At 35.5% G+C, this 16,274-nt stretch overlaps 3 protein-coding genes across 3 annotated transcripts; 2 read left to right on the plus strand and 1 right to left on the minus strand.

Moving 5' to 3' along the window:
- Positions 1 to 16: 16 nt before the first annotated feature.
- LOC118268236 (striatin-interacting protein 1) lies at positions 17 to 3,286 on the plus strand. The gene has a single exon (XM_035582633.2). The coding sequence runs from the start codon at positions 182 to 184 to the stop codon at positions 2,645 to 2,647; it is 2,466 nt and encodes an 821-aa protein (XP_035438526.1). The 5' UTR covers positions 17 to 181; the 3' UTR covers positions 2,648 to 3,286.
- Positions 3,287 to 3,890: 604 nt separating this feature from the next.
- Positions 3,891 to 8,977, plus strand: LOC118268118 (abl interactor 2). Its single transcript, XM_035582403.2, has 9 exons — positions 3,891 to 4,062; positions 4,219 to 4,661; positions 6,430 to 6,618; positions 6,779 to 6,903; positions 7,166 to 7,241; positions 7,336 to 7,403; positions 7,984 to 8,109; positions 8,194 to 8,290; positions 8,368 to 8,977. The coding sequence occupies exons 2-9, from the start codon at positions 4,229 to 4,231 to the stop codon at positions 8,529 to 8,531; spliced, it is 1,278 nt and encodes a 425-aa protein (XP_035438296.1). The 5' UTR covers positions 3,891 to 4,062; positions 4,219 to 4,228; the 3' UTR covers positions 8,532 to 8,977.
- A 71-nt stretch (positions 8,978 to 9,048) lies between these two features.
- Positions 9,049 to 15,965, minus strand: LOC118268117 (cell division cycle and apoptosis regulator protein 1). The gene is made up of 15 exons (XM_035582402.2): positions 15,130 to 15,965; positions 14,649 to 14,806; positions 14,318 to 14,543; positions 13,936 to 14,231; positions 13,273 to 13,528; positions 12,815 to 12,968; positions 12,436 to 12,722; positions 12,162 to 12,332; positions 11,795 to 12,043; positions 11,191 to 11,426; positions 10,936 to 11,038; positions 10,743 to 10,857; positions 10,423 to 10,658; positions 10,201 to 10,316; positions 9,049 to 10,120 (listed from the first exon to the last, which is right to left on the minus strand). The coding sequence occupies exons 1-15, from the start codon at positions 15,778 to 15,780 to the stop codon at positions 9,928 to 9,930; spliced, it is 3,447 nt and encodes a 1,148-aa protein (XP_035438295.2). The 5' UTR covers positions 15,781 to 15,965; the 3' UTR covers positions 9,049 to 9,927.
- Between the last annotated feature and the right edge of the window lie 309 nt (positions 15,966 to 16,274).

Consider the following 16,274-nt stretch of genomic DNA (forward strand, 5'->3'; position numbering starts at 1 on the left):
AAATTGTCTATGCTTCGTAGTTCAACATTTCTGTATAGTCTGTGGTCCCATCTAAAGACGAAACGAGAAATCTATAAAAAAATCTTTTTTTACGAAAAAATACCACAAATTCAGTGATAACTGATATTTTGAGATGTGAAATCATATTATTAATTTACAATATTTCTACAATCAGTCAAAAATGGGCACTAACGGCAATGGTCGCCGCGGAGGAACGAAAATACCTGATGTTCGCCGCCCTATGGAAGAAGGGGATTGTGTTAACGACATGGAGAGCCCCGAACTTGACTTCGTTTATGATGATTGTGATACTCAAGCCAACGAGATAGCTGAATTATACAGCTACACAGAACATCCAGAGTATCAACTGAACGTCAAGGCATTTGAAGACATCATGGAAGACTTCAATTTTCCTCCGAGCTGGCAAAGATTGACAAATAAACAGCAACGTACTGTGATAATGAAGTTGTTGGAGCACTTGGATGTGGCTGTCAGTGAGATACGTATGCGTGCAACCCGTTGTATACTGTATTTAGCTCAGGGATGCTGGGCGGAGATGCAGTCTGATGCTGAGCAGGCTCACTGGGCCCGCATGAACGTGATGATGCTGTACGACATGGGCACGTTTTCTGCCTTTGTTGAGTTATTGAATCTCGAAATAGTTCGCAGTAGTTCTGCAATAGCTTCCAGGAAACTAGCAGAATCTCTGGCGGACTCTACTAACTTACGAGTTATCTTGTCTGTTCTATACCTCATCACAGAATACATGAGAACTGAGAAGGACAATCCTGAATCTGAGTTCCAACATTTGGTTAAAAACTTTAAAGAAGAGCTGGGTTCCCCATTTGGTGAAGAATTGCTACCTGTAAAACTCCTAAGCATGGTGACACATCTTTGTGCAGGAACCACTCCACACTTTCCTATGAAAAAAGTGTTACTTCTTCTTTGGAAAGTTTTACTTGTTTATTTAGGAGGCTCTAAGGAGTTAAAAGAAAGAAAGGCTCGACTTAGGGAGAAATACAATCTTCCGCCTTCATCAGAAGACACTATAGAGATAGTTAAAGGTATGAGAGCCAGTTCTCCTCCTCCGAGTGCAGCTGATATGTTGGAAAACCAAAATCCAGGTCAGAGAAAGTTGCTAAAAGAAAATGAAAGAGAGGGCAAAATTCGCAGACACCTTTTTATGAAACAAACTTCACTAGACGAGTCTGATGAGCAAATCTTTGTGGACAAGGAAGAAACCGGTAATGGCTCAGAAGATTACTCTATGGAATTTCAGTCTATACCAAATGAGGGTGGTCAAACTGAAAACAACCCTAACTGTCCTTATTACATGTATTTCAAACAGTTTGACAGTCCGCCTCCGCCACCGCCACTACCTAGAAGTCTTCCTTGGCAATCAAAAGTGCGTCAAAAAGACATTGACACGTTCCTTGACAATGTACGGATAAAGTTTGTTGGATACTCCCTTCCTGGGGATAGGCAAACTACCGCTGGACTGCCACAGCCCATTCATGAAGGAATAGACATCCTCAAAAAACATGTTTACACTAGTCTTTCAGAATTGCAAGCAGAAAGAGAACTTGAAATTGCTCGCAGTCCTCTTACTAAAGGAGAAAAAGATGTTGAAGACACAGAAGTTGAAATACTGTACAGAGCTATGTATCCCAATTTGCCACAGTACATGATTGCACTGCTGAAAATCCTTCTAGCTGCAGCACCTACATCAACTGCTAAAACATATTCTATCAACATAATGGCTGATTTATTGCCTGAGGAGATGCCCATGACTGTACTTCAATCACTCAAACTTGGTATTGATGTGAACAGGCATAAGGAAATTATAGTAAAAGCAGTCACTGCAATATTGTTATTGCTGCTGAAACATTTTAAATTAAATCATGTATACCAATTTGAGTTCATGTCTCAGCATCTTGTTTATGCTAATTGCATGCCTTTAGTGCTAAAATTCTTCAATCAAAACATTTTGTCATATGTTGGGGCTAAGAATACTATACCTATATTTGATTTTCCTGCTTGTGTGATTGGAGAACAGCCAGAATTGACTAAAGAATGTTTAGATATTGGGGATTCTACTGTTCCATACTCATGGAGGAATGTTTTTTCATGCATTAATTTATTGAGAATTTTAAATAAGTTAACTAAATGGAAAAATGCAAGAATTATGATGCTTGTTGTTTTCAAAAGTGCACCTATTCTAAAACGCACATTGAAAGTAAGACATGCATTGATGCAATTTTATGTTTTGAAATTACTGAAAATGCAGACTAAGTACTTGGGCCGTCAATGGAGAAAAACAAACATGAAAACAATCAGTGCAATATACTCTAAAGTTCGTCATAGATTGAATGATGACTGGGCTTTTGGCAATGATGTTGATGCAAGACCATGGGAGTTCCAAGACGAGGAGTGTGCTCTGAGAGTATGTGTGGATCGTTTTAATACTAGGAGGTATGGCAGTGGTGGAGACCAAGAAATAGATTTGACACCTCTTGAGACAGACATAAACAGTGTACTGGAAACCAACATTGAACTTGATGAGGAGTTTAAACATAACTATGAATTATGGCTCGAGCAAGAGGTTTATAATAATGAAATAAACTGGGATGTTTTATTGACTGCATGAAGTTTTATAAAACTCATTCAAATTCATGCCAACCAATTTGAGTTTTTGTACAGTTAGTTTATAATTTTAAATATCCATTATTTCATTCAGAAATATTTTATTGAATAGATAAATTTCGTATAATAACTTTATTAACTTTTTTTCTTATAAATCTGTCTACTTAGTAGTTACTTAATTAAGTTACACATTGTTTTTTTATATTTAAAATAAAACTATCATGACAGACTCATATTATATAAAGTAAATTACATTATAGTATTAACTCAAAGTTAAATTATGAATATGCATTGTTTTAGTCAAATTAGACGTGAAATGTGTGTATTTTAATGTAGTTTAATATTTAGAGCTTGTGGATAATGAAATATAATAAATCGTTTGTATTTAAATAGTAACTAGATCAATATAGAACAGAACTGAACATAACATTTTCTTTTAAAATACAATGTCTCATGTCTCTCATAATGAAATTGGAGGATTTGTTAACATATTAGAATCTTCAACAAGCTTCTACCTACGTACGTAATATAAAATATAATTAAAAACCGACATTTAAATAAAAAACCTTAAAAATATTTGGTGTTTTGGATCTGTATACACCCTCAATGGAATATTACTAAAATAAACGTATACATTTACAAAGTGGTATTACTTTTCTAATCCTTTTGTCTACTGAATGGAAACACCTGTAACAGTGGTGGTGGTGGTGGATTGGTCTTTTTACCCAACTGCGCGAGGCAGTTATTTTTATTTATAGTAAAGGATTTAAAAAAATCTAATATTAAGTAATTTTTCATTGGATTGGTCATTCGAAAGGGTTTCGATTCTCGATTTGTTTAAGTTTCAGTTTTTTTTGAAAGCTTAGAATTCTAATGTAGGGAAATAATCACAATAAACTCACTCCCTAATAGGACTGAAAAAGCCCTTTTGGGAAAAAATATTATACCAATAAATAATTCGGATTGAGCTAGTAGTGCCATCTATTAATATGTTGGAACTTAATTTTATTATCTTTTCATATTTACGATTTAGATGTCGCTACAATAGACTGCTACTCAATGATTAATATCCACAAAAAAACATATTTAAAATACGTAATAATCGTCTAACTATTCAATAATTATTACAATCGCGGTAACGAGTAATTTTAACTTTTAGCTCCGTTATTCTGTACCCTCAATTTTAATGGTATATCGAAACCAATGCAAAAATTATTTGTTTATGATTTATTTATGTAGAATGGTAACTCTGACATTCCTGTCACTTTGAGTAACGCAACGTCCCACCCAAAACTTGACTGTATTTTATGTTTTCTTTTCTATTATTGTTAATCTGCTGATTATCAAGTAGATTTAGAAAGAATTTGTGTTTTGTGACAATGTACTAAATCAGTTTTCAGTTTACAGAGATTAAATAAGGTAAATATTTGTAAGCCTTTCCCTAACTTCCTGTGGGTCGCAATCCTGTCGTATTTATCGTTTCCTCAATTTGTAATATCTGCTGAACACTTCAATTATATTTAATGTACTTTGTACATAGTAATTATAGTATCAATTAACTGAAAATCATTTTAGGATCAACAAAATGGCTGAATTAGCAGCATTACTGCAAACTGAGATCCCTGAGGGGCGCAGCCATCTAACAGACAGCCACACAAATCTAGAACGTGTGGCTGATTACTGCGAGGCGAATTATTTCCAGTCGGAAAATAAAAGGCTGGCTCTGGAGAGCACCAAAAACTACACAACACAATCACTAGCTAGTGTTGCATATCAAATAAATACTCTTGCATACAACTTCCTGCAACTGCTTGAATTGCAAACAATGCAGTTGGCTGAGATGGAAGGTCAAATGAACCATATTGCCCAAACTGTGGCTATTCACAAGGAGAAGGTTGCTAGGCGAGAGATTGGAGTGTTGACTGCAAATAAAGTGACTAACAGGCAGTACAAAATCATTGCTCCTGCAAACCCTGAGAAACCCATCAAATATGTGAGGAAGAGCATTGATTATACAGGTATGTGGAGACATTGATTATAGAGTTAGGTATGTATGTCTTATAAGAATAATAAAATCATTTACCATTCATCAAAGTTCAATAATTTCTTTAAATTTAGTGCACCAAATAGGCTTATGATCCCTATGGATTGAGAGAGAAGGTATCTTCATTAAGCTATTTGCTCATTCCAAAATGTAGTTTATTCTGTCATAGCTTTTGCCCGCGACTTCGTTCGCGTGGAATAGTGACTTCCGGCATATTTTTGGTTTTAACCACATAGTTCCCGATCTCGCGGGATCTCTTCAAAAATGAGATGTGGAAGATATTCCAGGGAACTCTTCAAAAATCAACATAATGAGCTCTGCGTTTGAATTTAATAGATGTATACTCACTTAGGGCATTGAAAAAATAGTTTAAAAACGGACTTAAACTAACTTAAAACTAAAGAAAGCTACGAATTACTAATTTATAACAATTAAAAAAGAAACTATATTACAACCTATCCTCTATGCTATAATAACCAAGCTTAAACTAAATAATTTAAAAGAAACGACTTAAATCTAATCTAATTAATTTATAAATTAGACTTACAATTTTATTAAACAAAATAACTACAGTAACTACTAATAATCGATATCAAACTAAACCTACGTTAAATAGTTTAACCAAAAAACCAGGAAAACCCAACAAATAAACTTATTAATTGACAAATACAACGAAACCAATTTAGAATATACGAAACAGCAGGACCACTACAGACAAATAATCATACGACTGATAATACACTTTTTCTACGATAGTACCGAAGCGCTCGGCCGATACCCAACCAAATGAATGTAACGAAACCATAGCGCGATCTATTTCGATCCCAACGCCATCTATCGAGGATAAAGACAACTTGGATTATTTATTTATACTCCGTTCGGGCATTTTCTTTGTACTAAAAGTTTAATTATATTGATATTATTTTTTTCATACCTTTTTACTATTTATTTACTTTTTTTCGATGAATTAAAACAATAACATGAACCGAAGTCGTGTAACGATCGACATAGAATTATCTATACTCCGTTAGAGCATTTTCTTTGTACTAAATGTTTTATTATATTGATATTATTTTTTTCATACCTTTTTACTATTTATTTACTTTTTTTCGATGAATTAAAACAATAACATGAACCGAAGTCGTGTAACGATCGACATAGAATTATTTATAAATAATTTATTTCTTATTTTTATTTTTTGATTTTTGAAATAAAAATATATATATGTCCTTTCTAAGGTTCTAAACTATATCTGTACCAAATTTCAACCAAATCCGTCAAATAGTTGCGGAGATTAATGGTATAAGCATAGAATATTCGACGTGATTCTTTAATTTGACATAACTTTTTTATTTATGAACCGATTGACATGAAACAAACACTAAATGTAAATTTAAGCATCCCACAATATATTCGTGAAAACCGCATCCAACTCGGATCAGCCGTTTCTGAGATTAGCGCGCACAGACGAACAGACAAACAGACAAACAGACAAACAGACAAACAGACAAACAGACAAACAGACAAAAAAAAAGTTAATTACATTTTTGGGTTCGACATCGACATAACAATAACCCCTGCTATTTTTTTTATTTTTATTTTCAATGTACAGACAGCACTTTTCTACGATTTTATTATATGTATAGATGAGAGAATAAAATAACATTAATATTTTACCAGCAACAATAACAACAGGAAAGAAGTGTCAGATCATCATATTCCATTTTACTTTTTATTACTAGCTTTGGATGACATTGGCCATGGTGCTCGCTGGAATGGAGCTACGAGTGGTACACCCAGAGGTCGGCGATCAGGGTCTACTCCCAGTGCAGCAACATTGCCTGCACCCACCACTAAGCCACCCACACCACCTGCTGCTGTGCGAGCTGCTGCGGCTGCTAATACTGGGACATTAGGCCGTGGCACACTGGGTAAGCCATTAATAAATGTACCCTTCTGCAGATGTTAAAGGTATGAATGCAGTTGTGATTTCAGTGATTCATGCAGTTACATGTTAATAATGTTTTAACTTAAAGGTATAATAAATTAATATGTGGATGTCTAGAAAAACCAAGTAATTTTTTTATTCAGGTAAATCTTCACGCGAGTACCGCACGCCGCCAGCTGTGGCGCCGCCACAAGTGCCTTCGCACTATGCACCTAATTACCCACGTCGCCCACCAGGCTATTCTACTTTGCCTGTAGCACAACCACAGGTATGTCACACTCTCAAAATGAAAAATGACCCTAATAAATAATCTTCAGTATCTACTGAAGATTACTACAAGTTTGCATGTTGTGATGTGTAAAACATCACTATTTCGCAAGCTACATGGATTTGCTATTTTCTCTTAAAATTTTACTCAAAGATTAATCTTCTTGTGAAGCCCAGACAAAGTATTTATATTTTGTATCGAAGAGCAATACATTTCTACTTATATTCTTACAATTATTTATATTTATCGTTTTTTTTTCTAGGTCGGAATGGTGCATCCAAACCAACATCAAGCTACTTCCAACTATTCTCAACAAGATTTGCATTCCAGTATGCCACGTAAGTATTTATTTAAATACAAATATCCTGTGAATATAAAGTGAAAAAAAAAGTACCAAGTTCCAAGAATTCAAAACTATTTTTCTGATTCCAGCACCACCCTCTCCTCTGATTGGGTCTGATGGTGAACACAGCCAACATTCCATGAGCCTGCCTGGACAGGTTAGTATTGTTCCTCTTTGGGACTATTTTGCAATAAATATTAGTGACCATACTATACATTAGTAGTACAATTTTTATAGCAAGATAGGAAACTTTTATATTTATTGTAATTTCTTTTGAATAGATCCAATAGCCAAACATCAGCAATAGGGAAGCCGTGAGTTGAAATATTACCCCCATTGCACTGTTGTAGTGATCCTCCTTCTAGTACAGTTTGCATTTATTTTGTAAATGTTATGGTTCAAACTGAAGTGTGACTGTACTTTGGGATAATTTGGCTACAATTATGTTCTATGCACTTTGCACACAATAAATGCATGGCCAACCCATCGTCATTGTATCAGTGGTTGACCTAATTCTTGTTGTTGTCATGTCAACCCAACATGAGTATCGAGTTATAAGTATTTTCTTAATTCTTACCTACCCCTAGTTGGTTTTTCATCAACTACTCCTGGTTCTTCAACTACATCTGAATATAGCCATCTTCAGTTTATTTTGTATTCCAAAACTATTTGTAATTTTGCATATCGCAAAGCAGACATGATTAATGAATAAGGTACTAATAATGCAATAATTCCAGCGTGCGTCATCGTCGTCAGCGGGAGGAGGTTCTATTAGGGGCGGATCAGTGTCTCCTCCACTGCCACCTCCACCGATGGACGATGAGTTGGCGCATGACGGCTTTGGCAGACCTCACCATATGAATGTAAGTTGCCTTCTGTTGCACTCCAGCAGACTTCTAGTTATCAGTAAAACTTGCGTGCTATTAATTGCTTCTCTATTCTTCCAGAGTAAGATGGGAGCTCCCTACTCCAATGCGGTACCTGCTATAGTACCTGATGAAGAAGACCTACCTGGATGGGTGCCCAAGAATTACATTGAGAAAGGTATATTTTTCACAAAAAGCAAATCTTCATTTACTATACAATTGAACACAAGTTGTACCTGTATTCTGTTGTTCCAGTTGTCGCCATTTACGATTACTATGCTGATAAAGAAGACGAATTATCATTCCAAGAGAGTGCAGTGATTTATGTGTTGAAGAAGAATGACGATGGTTGGTGGGAGGGCGTTATGGACGGCGTCACGGGACTCTTCCCAGGAAACTATGTGGAACCTTGTGTGTAATCATTGTAATATAACTGTTTTAACCGACTTCCCAAAAAGAAGGAAGTTCTTTTGAACTACGTTTTTCACCTATAGAGGCCTCTGGGGTAAACTAGGCTATGATTACACATAATGTACTGTTATTGTAACTCAACAGTAAATATCCCATCGTTATAAATACAAGTTTGTATCAATTGTACACAATAAGCTTTGTAACTATTCCTATAGATATCTTTTCAGGATTATAAATCATGTCAATAAATTAGTATAGATTTTCTTCCAAATAAATTTCCAATACTATTAAGATTTGTATTCAACTACCTACTTTTAAGTTCAAATGTATTATTTAAAATGATATTTTCAGCATATTATTTAGAAGAAATTAATATAAATTATGATAAAACTAATCATGTTATTAGTAGTTAACTTATCCTTATCTTTAAAGGAACATTAAATGATTAACTGTAGTTTTTATTTCATTACTTATATCCTATCACATCTACATAAGAAGGCAACCAAAATAAATAACAAACATTAGTCATTTGCGAATTTTTATTGATGCATTTAAATGCACAGATACTTACATCTAATCCAATAAAAACAGTTTTCTCGAATACACTACCACAATATGAAATGTCACACACATACAAAATAATTTGTAAAATCACCCCATATTGACATAAGTTCACGATAAGTACTTTGTTATTGGACAAAATTATTCAACAAAAGATGTAGTATAAATTGCTGCACAATAAAAATCAATTGGATACATCGTTTGTATTTGGTAAACGAAATAAATACGTTCCCATGAAGATTCACCAAGAATAAAAGTACTACAGAAATCAATTGTTTACTTTGCGACAAAAGATGTTGATTTGTGTATACTCTGACTAGTTTCATCAATGAAAATCTTACGGTTTTGAACCTGCGATTGGTCATACACAACTAATTAAGTTTTAGGCCCCAAAATTTTCTATAACACTAGCTATGTATATCTGGATTAATCAACTAATAGCTCGAACAACAGATATACTAGCAGTATATAAAATCTGGACGAACTTTTAAGTAATCGATTTGACCCTCTTATAAATATGATTGTATATAATCGTAAATGCAGCTCAAAAAATATGTTTAATTATTGCAATTATGCGCCTAATTTGTTAATATTATATTTGGAAGAAGACTGGAAAATACTGGCTACACAGTTTTTGTAAAGAATTTGTAATAGTTCATTGAAATTTATCAATATTTTCTGTTTATTGCTTTTTGAAGTTACAGATTTTTACGAGTAGAATAACTCTAAATATGAGACATAATAACTACTACTAATGCTTTACTCTATTGAATATTAAATTAACGACATTATAAAAAATGTTAAAAACCGTCAAAACTGCGTTTTAACATTAATTTGAGACTTCTATTCCTTATCATCTAGTTCCATATTTTCTGCTGTCGAATTCTCACTATCTTGGGTTTTAGTGCTAGGTGCAGGCTTTTTAACCTCTTCAGTTTTCTCCTCGGTTTTTGGTGCAGGCTCATTACTAGTAGATGTAGTTTCTTTCTTTTCTTGTTTCTCACTAACGGTTTCTTTTTTAGAATCCTTTGAATTTCTACAAAAAAAAAAGAAACAAAATTACAAACATGTTTCTCACAACATTTCAATTTTGATCTCGATAACAAGTCAACTTACTGCGAGGGTCCATTGACAATTTCTACAACATCATCATCTTCATATTTGATGTTGACCACAGCTTCTACTTTAGTTTGAATACTCTTCAAAGCCGAATGGAATATTTTGGAGCTCGCCTAAAAGACAGAAAATAAATTGATAAACATAAAACAACAGATTATTGTAAGACTAAATTATGGTCTCTATTTCAATAAAGATGTTTGAATTGAAAATAATGATTACCGTAAGTGAGGCTATCCTTGCTCGTGCAGCGGTAAGGCTGGCGCTAAGGTCGGAAACTTGTGTCTGTGCTCCACGCTCGGCTTGTTGCGTGCTGGCTGCAGCAGCCCGGGCCGCGCGCAGTGCAGCTCGAGTACTTTCCAGCGCGCCCTCAAGACGAGCGCGACTCGCTGCGCTGCGAGCCTCAGCCTTTACCAACGCCCCCACATCTACCAATCTAGACTTATACATAACCATACCTGTAATAAAACAAAGAAGCCGATTAGTACAATCAGTATACACCCTGAGCAATATTGAATGGTGTTAATAAATTGATATATTACCAGATTCACTGACATCCTTTGTTTCACTAGATTTGTCACCATCCTCACTTGTTGCATTAAATATTGGAAGCAAGTTGCGGTTTCCTGCTGCTATTGTTTCCTCTAATTCTGCAATCTGTATTTTTTTTTTCATTAGTTATTATTTACTATGTTAAGATGGCAAATAATTATATTATTATGGCTCTATACTTACATGTGTAGGCACATCATTGTTTGAAATCGTAGTATCAAGTGGCATATCTTGCATTACATCTGTTGATCCAGATGAAACATCTCGAATGGTTTGGATCAATGTCCTAAACATAATAAAATTTCATTTATAAGTATTTTACCATTCATAATATTATTCATATATATAAAACACGTTTAATTGGATTCTAAAGTAAATTGATACAGGATTCATAAAATAAAAATTGTAAGAAGATTTATGTAACTTAAGTAAACTTACTTGTAAGTAAACATTTCTTTAACACATACTTTCTCAAGCACAGATCTGATCTGTGAGCGAGAAAGTTGTAATCCTAAGCTCATGAATAAGTTCTGTAGATCTTTCTTAGTCATACTGCCACCGCGGGACGTGTCAAAGTAGACTAGAGACAAGAGAAGGTATGGGTCGGGAGGCAGTTCAACACCGCGACTGCGACGTTTTGGAGAACCACTGCGTTCGTCGTCACTTGGACTCTCCTGAAAAAAGGGAATTATTGTCATTCTCAAATTTTCACAAATAAAAGTAATGACATCTATTCAAGTCTCCTCTATTTTAATCTTTATTAAGTCTTGAATAGGTTGTTGATCTTAATCCAAATCAATAAAGTAAAATTATCAACTAAAAATCATAATGGAGAAAAGCTCTACTAGTTTCAAGTCAGAGAGGGACTCTTCATCATGAGCAGTTTGCGCAGACACGGCGACGTCGCGTAGCTTACTAGGCTACGCAACTTCACCGCGTTCGAAAGCCATGATTTTTAGTTAATAGTCTCACGATAGTTATTATAAAAAGTAAAGTAAAGTAAACATCTATTGACGAAATTATCTATTGTACAATGCCTTACCTTCCTATCCCTTCTACGCGAATCTCTTTTGTCGTCACGTCGATCATCTTTCTTCTCTTCCTTCTTTTCATCTCGTTTTTCTTCTTTCTTGTCCTCTTTTTTCTCTTCAACTTTCTTTTCTACTTTTTCTTCCTCTTTTTTCTCTTTGACTTCCTCAGCCTTTTCAGGGAGTGTGTACAACGTCTTGTAAATGTAGAAACCGAAATCCCGCATTAGCATCTCGTTGAACAACTCGGCGAAGACAAACAACTGTGTGACATAAGTTTTATAGATTTTAATGTTAGGCGATGTTTTCCTTGAGTAATTAAAAGTAATCAGAACAATTTTCTAGACAAATTCATAGTACAAAGTTAATTATTATACAAACCTCAAAGCTGTGTTCTTTATTGTCTGTGATACGATAATCTAACAACAATGATAAAGTGGCAACACTGCAGTTAAACTTGCCACCCTTTGCAGAGTTTGATGGGTGCACCAAAATATGAGGTGTAGGCGGAATTTCGTAGCGAGCTTTACGTAACAACTTCTCTTTTTCAAGCTGAAAACAGAAACAATATTATTAGACGAAATACTTTTGGTTTTGTATGTTTAAAGAGATGGATAGAGTTCATGAGTGGACTAGATATACAAAACGAAAATACCTTTCTTTTCTCTTCCTCAATTTCCTTTTCAGTTAATTTCTTTTCTTCTTTTTCAACCTTTTCCTCTTTTTTCTCCTCCTCTTTCTTATCAACTTTAACTTCAGGCTTTTTTTCTTCTTCCTTCTCCTCTTTTGCTTCAACATTCTCTTTTTCTGTGACCTCAGCCTTCTTCTCAGAGTCCTGTTCATCATCCTCTAGTTCCATTACATCTTCCCCCTCTTTCTTATCCTCTGACTCTTCAGTTTTTAAAAGTTTGGACAGTCGAGATACTAACTGAGCTCTTAGTCCTGTTAAAATATTGAATATGTTAGTAAACATAAATAATAAATATTATTTATTTAGATTATTTTAGATCAAGCAGGTCTAGTGTCCATCTTACCTTTACAACTAACATTTCGAGCACGCAGCTCCTGTCGCAGCTGATCAACTTTGATTGTCCTGAGATCCAATTTTGAATAATGAGTTGGTTCTGGCTTTTCCTCATCATCATCATTTTCGTCTATTGTTATGGTGCTACTATCCAGATCTTTGTCCTAAAAATTTTACAATAAAATTGAGCATTTCCATCAGTTTCTTAATTGTGAACTCAGGGTCAAGGTCAATATTTAAAGCTGAGTTTAGAAACTTTAAAATATGAATTTAGATTAGAAAATTAAAAGAGGATATTTAATGTAATTCTGTGAAGAGTAAGAAGGTAGTGATTATAATAATATTATCTATTTCCAGGCGATGTCAGCATGGCAACAAGACTGCTTGTCGTCGGCAGAACTGGCACGATGCTCTTCCACTTTAGTAGCGAGCGGCCGGAAACGTAACTAAACAAAACTGGGAACAAACAATTTGCGATTTGTCCGCCGCAGAAGTGTCGGCCGCTGCCGTCACTTGCTGCTCGGGCTTGCTGGACTCCGGTTCCTCGCCGTCAAGTTTTCTGATGCTGGCCTCGCAGGCCGCTTTATACAGCTCCTGTACGTTGGTCCAGTCGATACGCGACGGTTGCGCCGACCACACGTCTGGCAGGAACAACACCACACACTCGAGCCGCGACTTGCCGCCGCTGCCCTCCCGCCAGTAGTAAAACTCCACCATTCGGTACCTGCATGGGTAATACAGTTATAGTGGTATACTCACAGCGCAACGCGCGCGTCGCCCACCCGACTGCAGACATGGACACGACACATCCGCTACGAGAGTAAAACAAACTGCTGTTTTGGTAGGTGGTACATCGAGTCTGCATCCAATCAGTTGCGCCATCCAAGATGTACTAACGCCTCCACTTAACTCTCACTTAAGGAATGTGTGTACCATGACCAATACAAAAAAGGGGTTAAAGCTTCTTCTGTCTGTTGGTGACTTTACCAAGTAGTCACTATGTTCACTCTGAAATACTGCACCAGCTTCAACAGTATGTCCAGAAGAAACTCCTGACCCATGTGATCTTACATAAATGTCAGCACAGCGGGACAGTAAGATGACCAAACAAAAGACAATAAGTACACTTACCATTGAGTACACGAAGACAAGTCTATGCCAGTGAGAGCTTTACATGTGCGTATTGCAGTCTTTACCAAAACTTTTGGATCAGACTGAGGATTTTCGCCATCTAATGAAGGGCTCCAAGGTCCACCTATAGCAAAATTTTCACCACCTTTCCCTTTCTGTCCCACAAGGAATTTGATGAGCCTGGTAGGATGCAATGGATTTTTGTTAGAACTGGAGCGTTTATCCTTCTCGTCAACTTTGGTAAGTCCACATTTCTGATATAGAGCTTCCAATGTTGGCATACTGATTAACATTACCTAGAAATAAAATTTATAGTTTAGTAATACAATAGATTCATATATAAAACATTTTAAACATCTAAAGATTAAATAAGAAAACTTACTTTAGCTGAAAATCTGTAATCTGCATCGGGTGGTTCTAAAATTGCATCATTATCAACTGGGTTATCAATTTCTTTGTTCATGATATGGTAGGCACAAGGGTTGTTGATGGAAAATGGTGTCTGTGGTGGGAATGTTTCTCCCCATTTTACTTGTGCATTGAAGAAGTCAGATGGTACATATAGGTTTGTATATCTTTGTGACAAGGCAGGCACATCCATTTTTTGTCTGGAAAAAAAAAACGGAAATGTATTTTAAATTTTTTTTACATTTGACGAGTTGACGTTTACTATATTACATTAAACAAAAGTATGTATTCAACATTAAACTTACATGTCAAGTGGTATCCTAGGCACTCTAACAACATATTTGATAGGTGATGGTTGGTGAACAACAGGACGCTTGCGAGGAGGAGAGTCTCGACGACTGCGACTGTCGCGGCGATCACGGGATCGCGAGCGACTTCTTGACCGTGACCTTTTCTGTGTGAACTACAAATAAAGAAAAAGATTATACTTTTTATTCTTTCAAGTAATTAAATAGTCAAATAAATCAGCTTTTGTCTACATGTCATTGCATCCCAAACAATTTTCTAAGTAAGTTGATCTGGGAAAGAATTCTATGAAATTAAAAACTAATAAAAAAGGTATAAAAATAGCTTTTCAGCATAGATCAATATTTTAGTTGTGTTGATTACATTTATAATAGTCTGATTGAAGAGGATTGATTACAAAAGGAGGAAACTATTTAACTTGACTGTTTTATATTTGTGTAAAAAATATTGATAGTAACAATATAAGGTGTAAGAACATACCCTATCATCTCTGCGAGGAGGACGATCATCTCGGCGAGATGGCATTGACTTTTTGTTAGCAGGAGGTGGCACAGCATTGTAATTGTTATTCTTTGGAGGATTTGACTTCTGATTAGGTCCAGTCTTTGGAAGCACCTGTACTCTAGTCGCATTCCATTTAAAAGGCATATTCGGGTTGAAAGTTGCTTCTACAAGTACTCTGTCATTCACTTTAGGGATAATACCCTTGGCACATATTGATGTTTGGTAAAATACATCGTGATCAACAAAACCGAAGTCATTATGTGTTTTAGTGACAGTACCGGTAAACACACGCTGTTCAGTATTGCTTGATGATTGATTCGACTGTGAGTTTTGATACATCCCTGGATTCATAGCTCGAGGCGTAGGATAAGCCACTACATTACCAGGATACATTTGACCTTGAGCCATTTGGTTCATTGGCATTTGTCCTGCCATTGGCATCGCCATGCCGCTTTGCGCTTGCATCATACTTGGGTTAAAAACCGCCTGAGTCTGCTGAAACTGCATCATCCCCTGTTGGGTCATCATTGCATTTGGATCCATAATTTGCGGATTCATGCCGGTCATGTTGGTGTTCACGTTTGACCGAGCCCATGGCGGATTTTTCGGACCGCTTCCCGATTGCATATTATCACTATACGTAGATCACAACATAAACACAACGATTGAATTACGTTATCTATATTTAGATAACTATTCTAACAATGTATATTATACTTTTTTACAAATACACTTAAAGCTAAAAGTACAACAAAGATTCGCACTATTCGCACTCGTAAAAACACGCCAAAACCATAGAGATTCCATCAAAACTCATAAATCATAAAGCAAAATAGCACAGAGTAAAAATAATATAAAGATTGCCATACCAACTTTTAGAATAAGGTTAAGACTACACTAACGGTTTGATTGAGTGTACAATGATTAAATGATTATTTAGTTTTGTTTGAAACTTTACTTAATAATTACTGCATGTATGAACCTAATAGAGCCTATATGAGGTTTACCCAGATTTTACCTACGACTTTTATCTTAGTACTCAACGTTGGTTGTCAATACAGTTCTTAATTTTTGATGTGGCTTTTGAATTATATACAAACCACATTTGTATATAGGTGGAT

The sequence above is a fragment of the Spodoptera frugiperda genome, chromosome 29, assembly GCF_023101765.2.
Source record: "Spodoptera frugiperda isolate SF20-4 chromosome 29, AGI-APGP_CSIRO_Sfru_2.0, whole genome shotgun sequence".
Lineage (NCBI taxonomy): Eukaryota > Metazoa > Arthropoda > Insecta > Lepidoptera > Noctuidae > Spodoptera > Spodoptera frugiperda.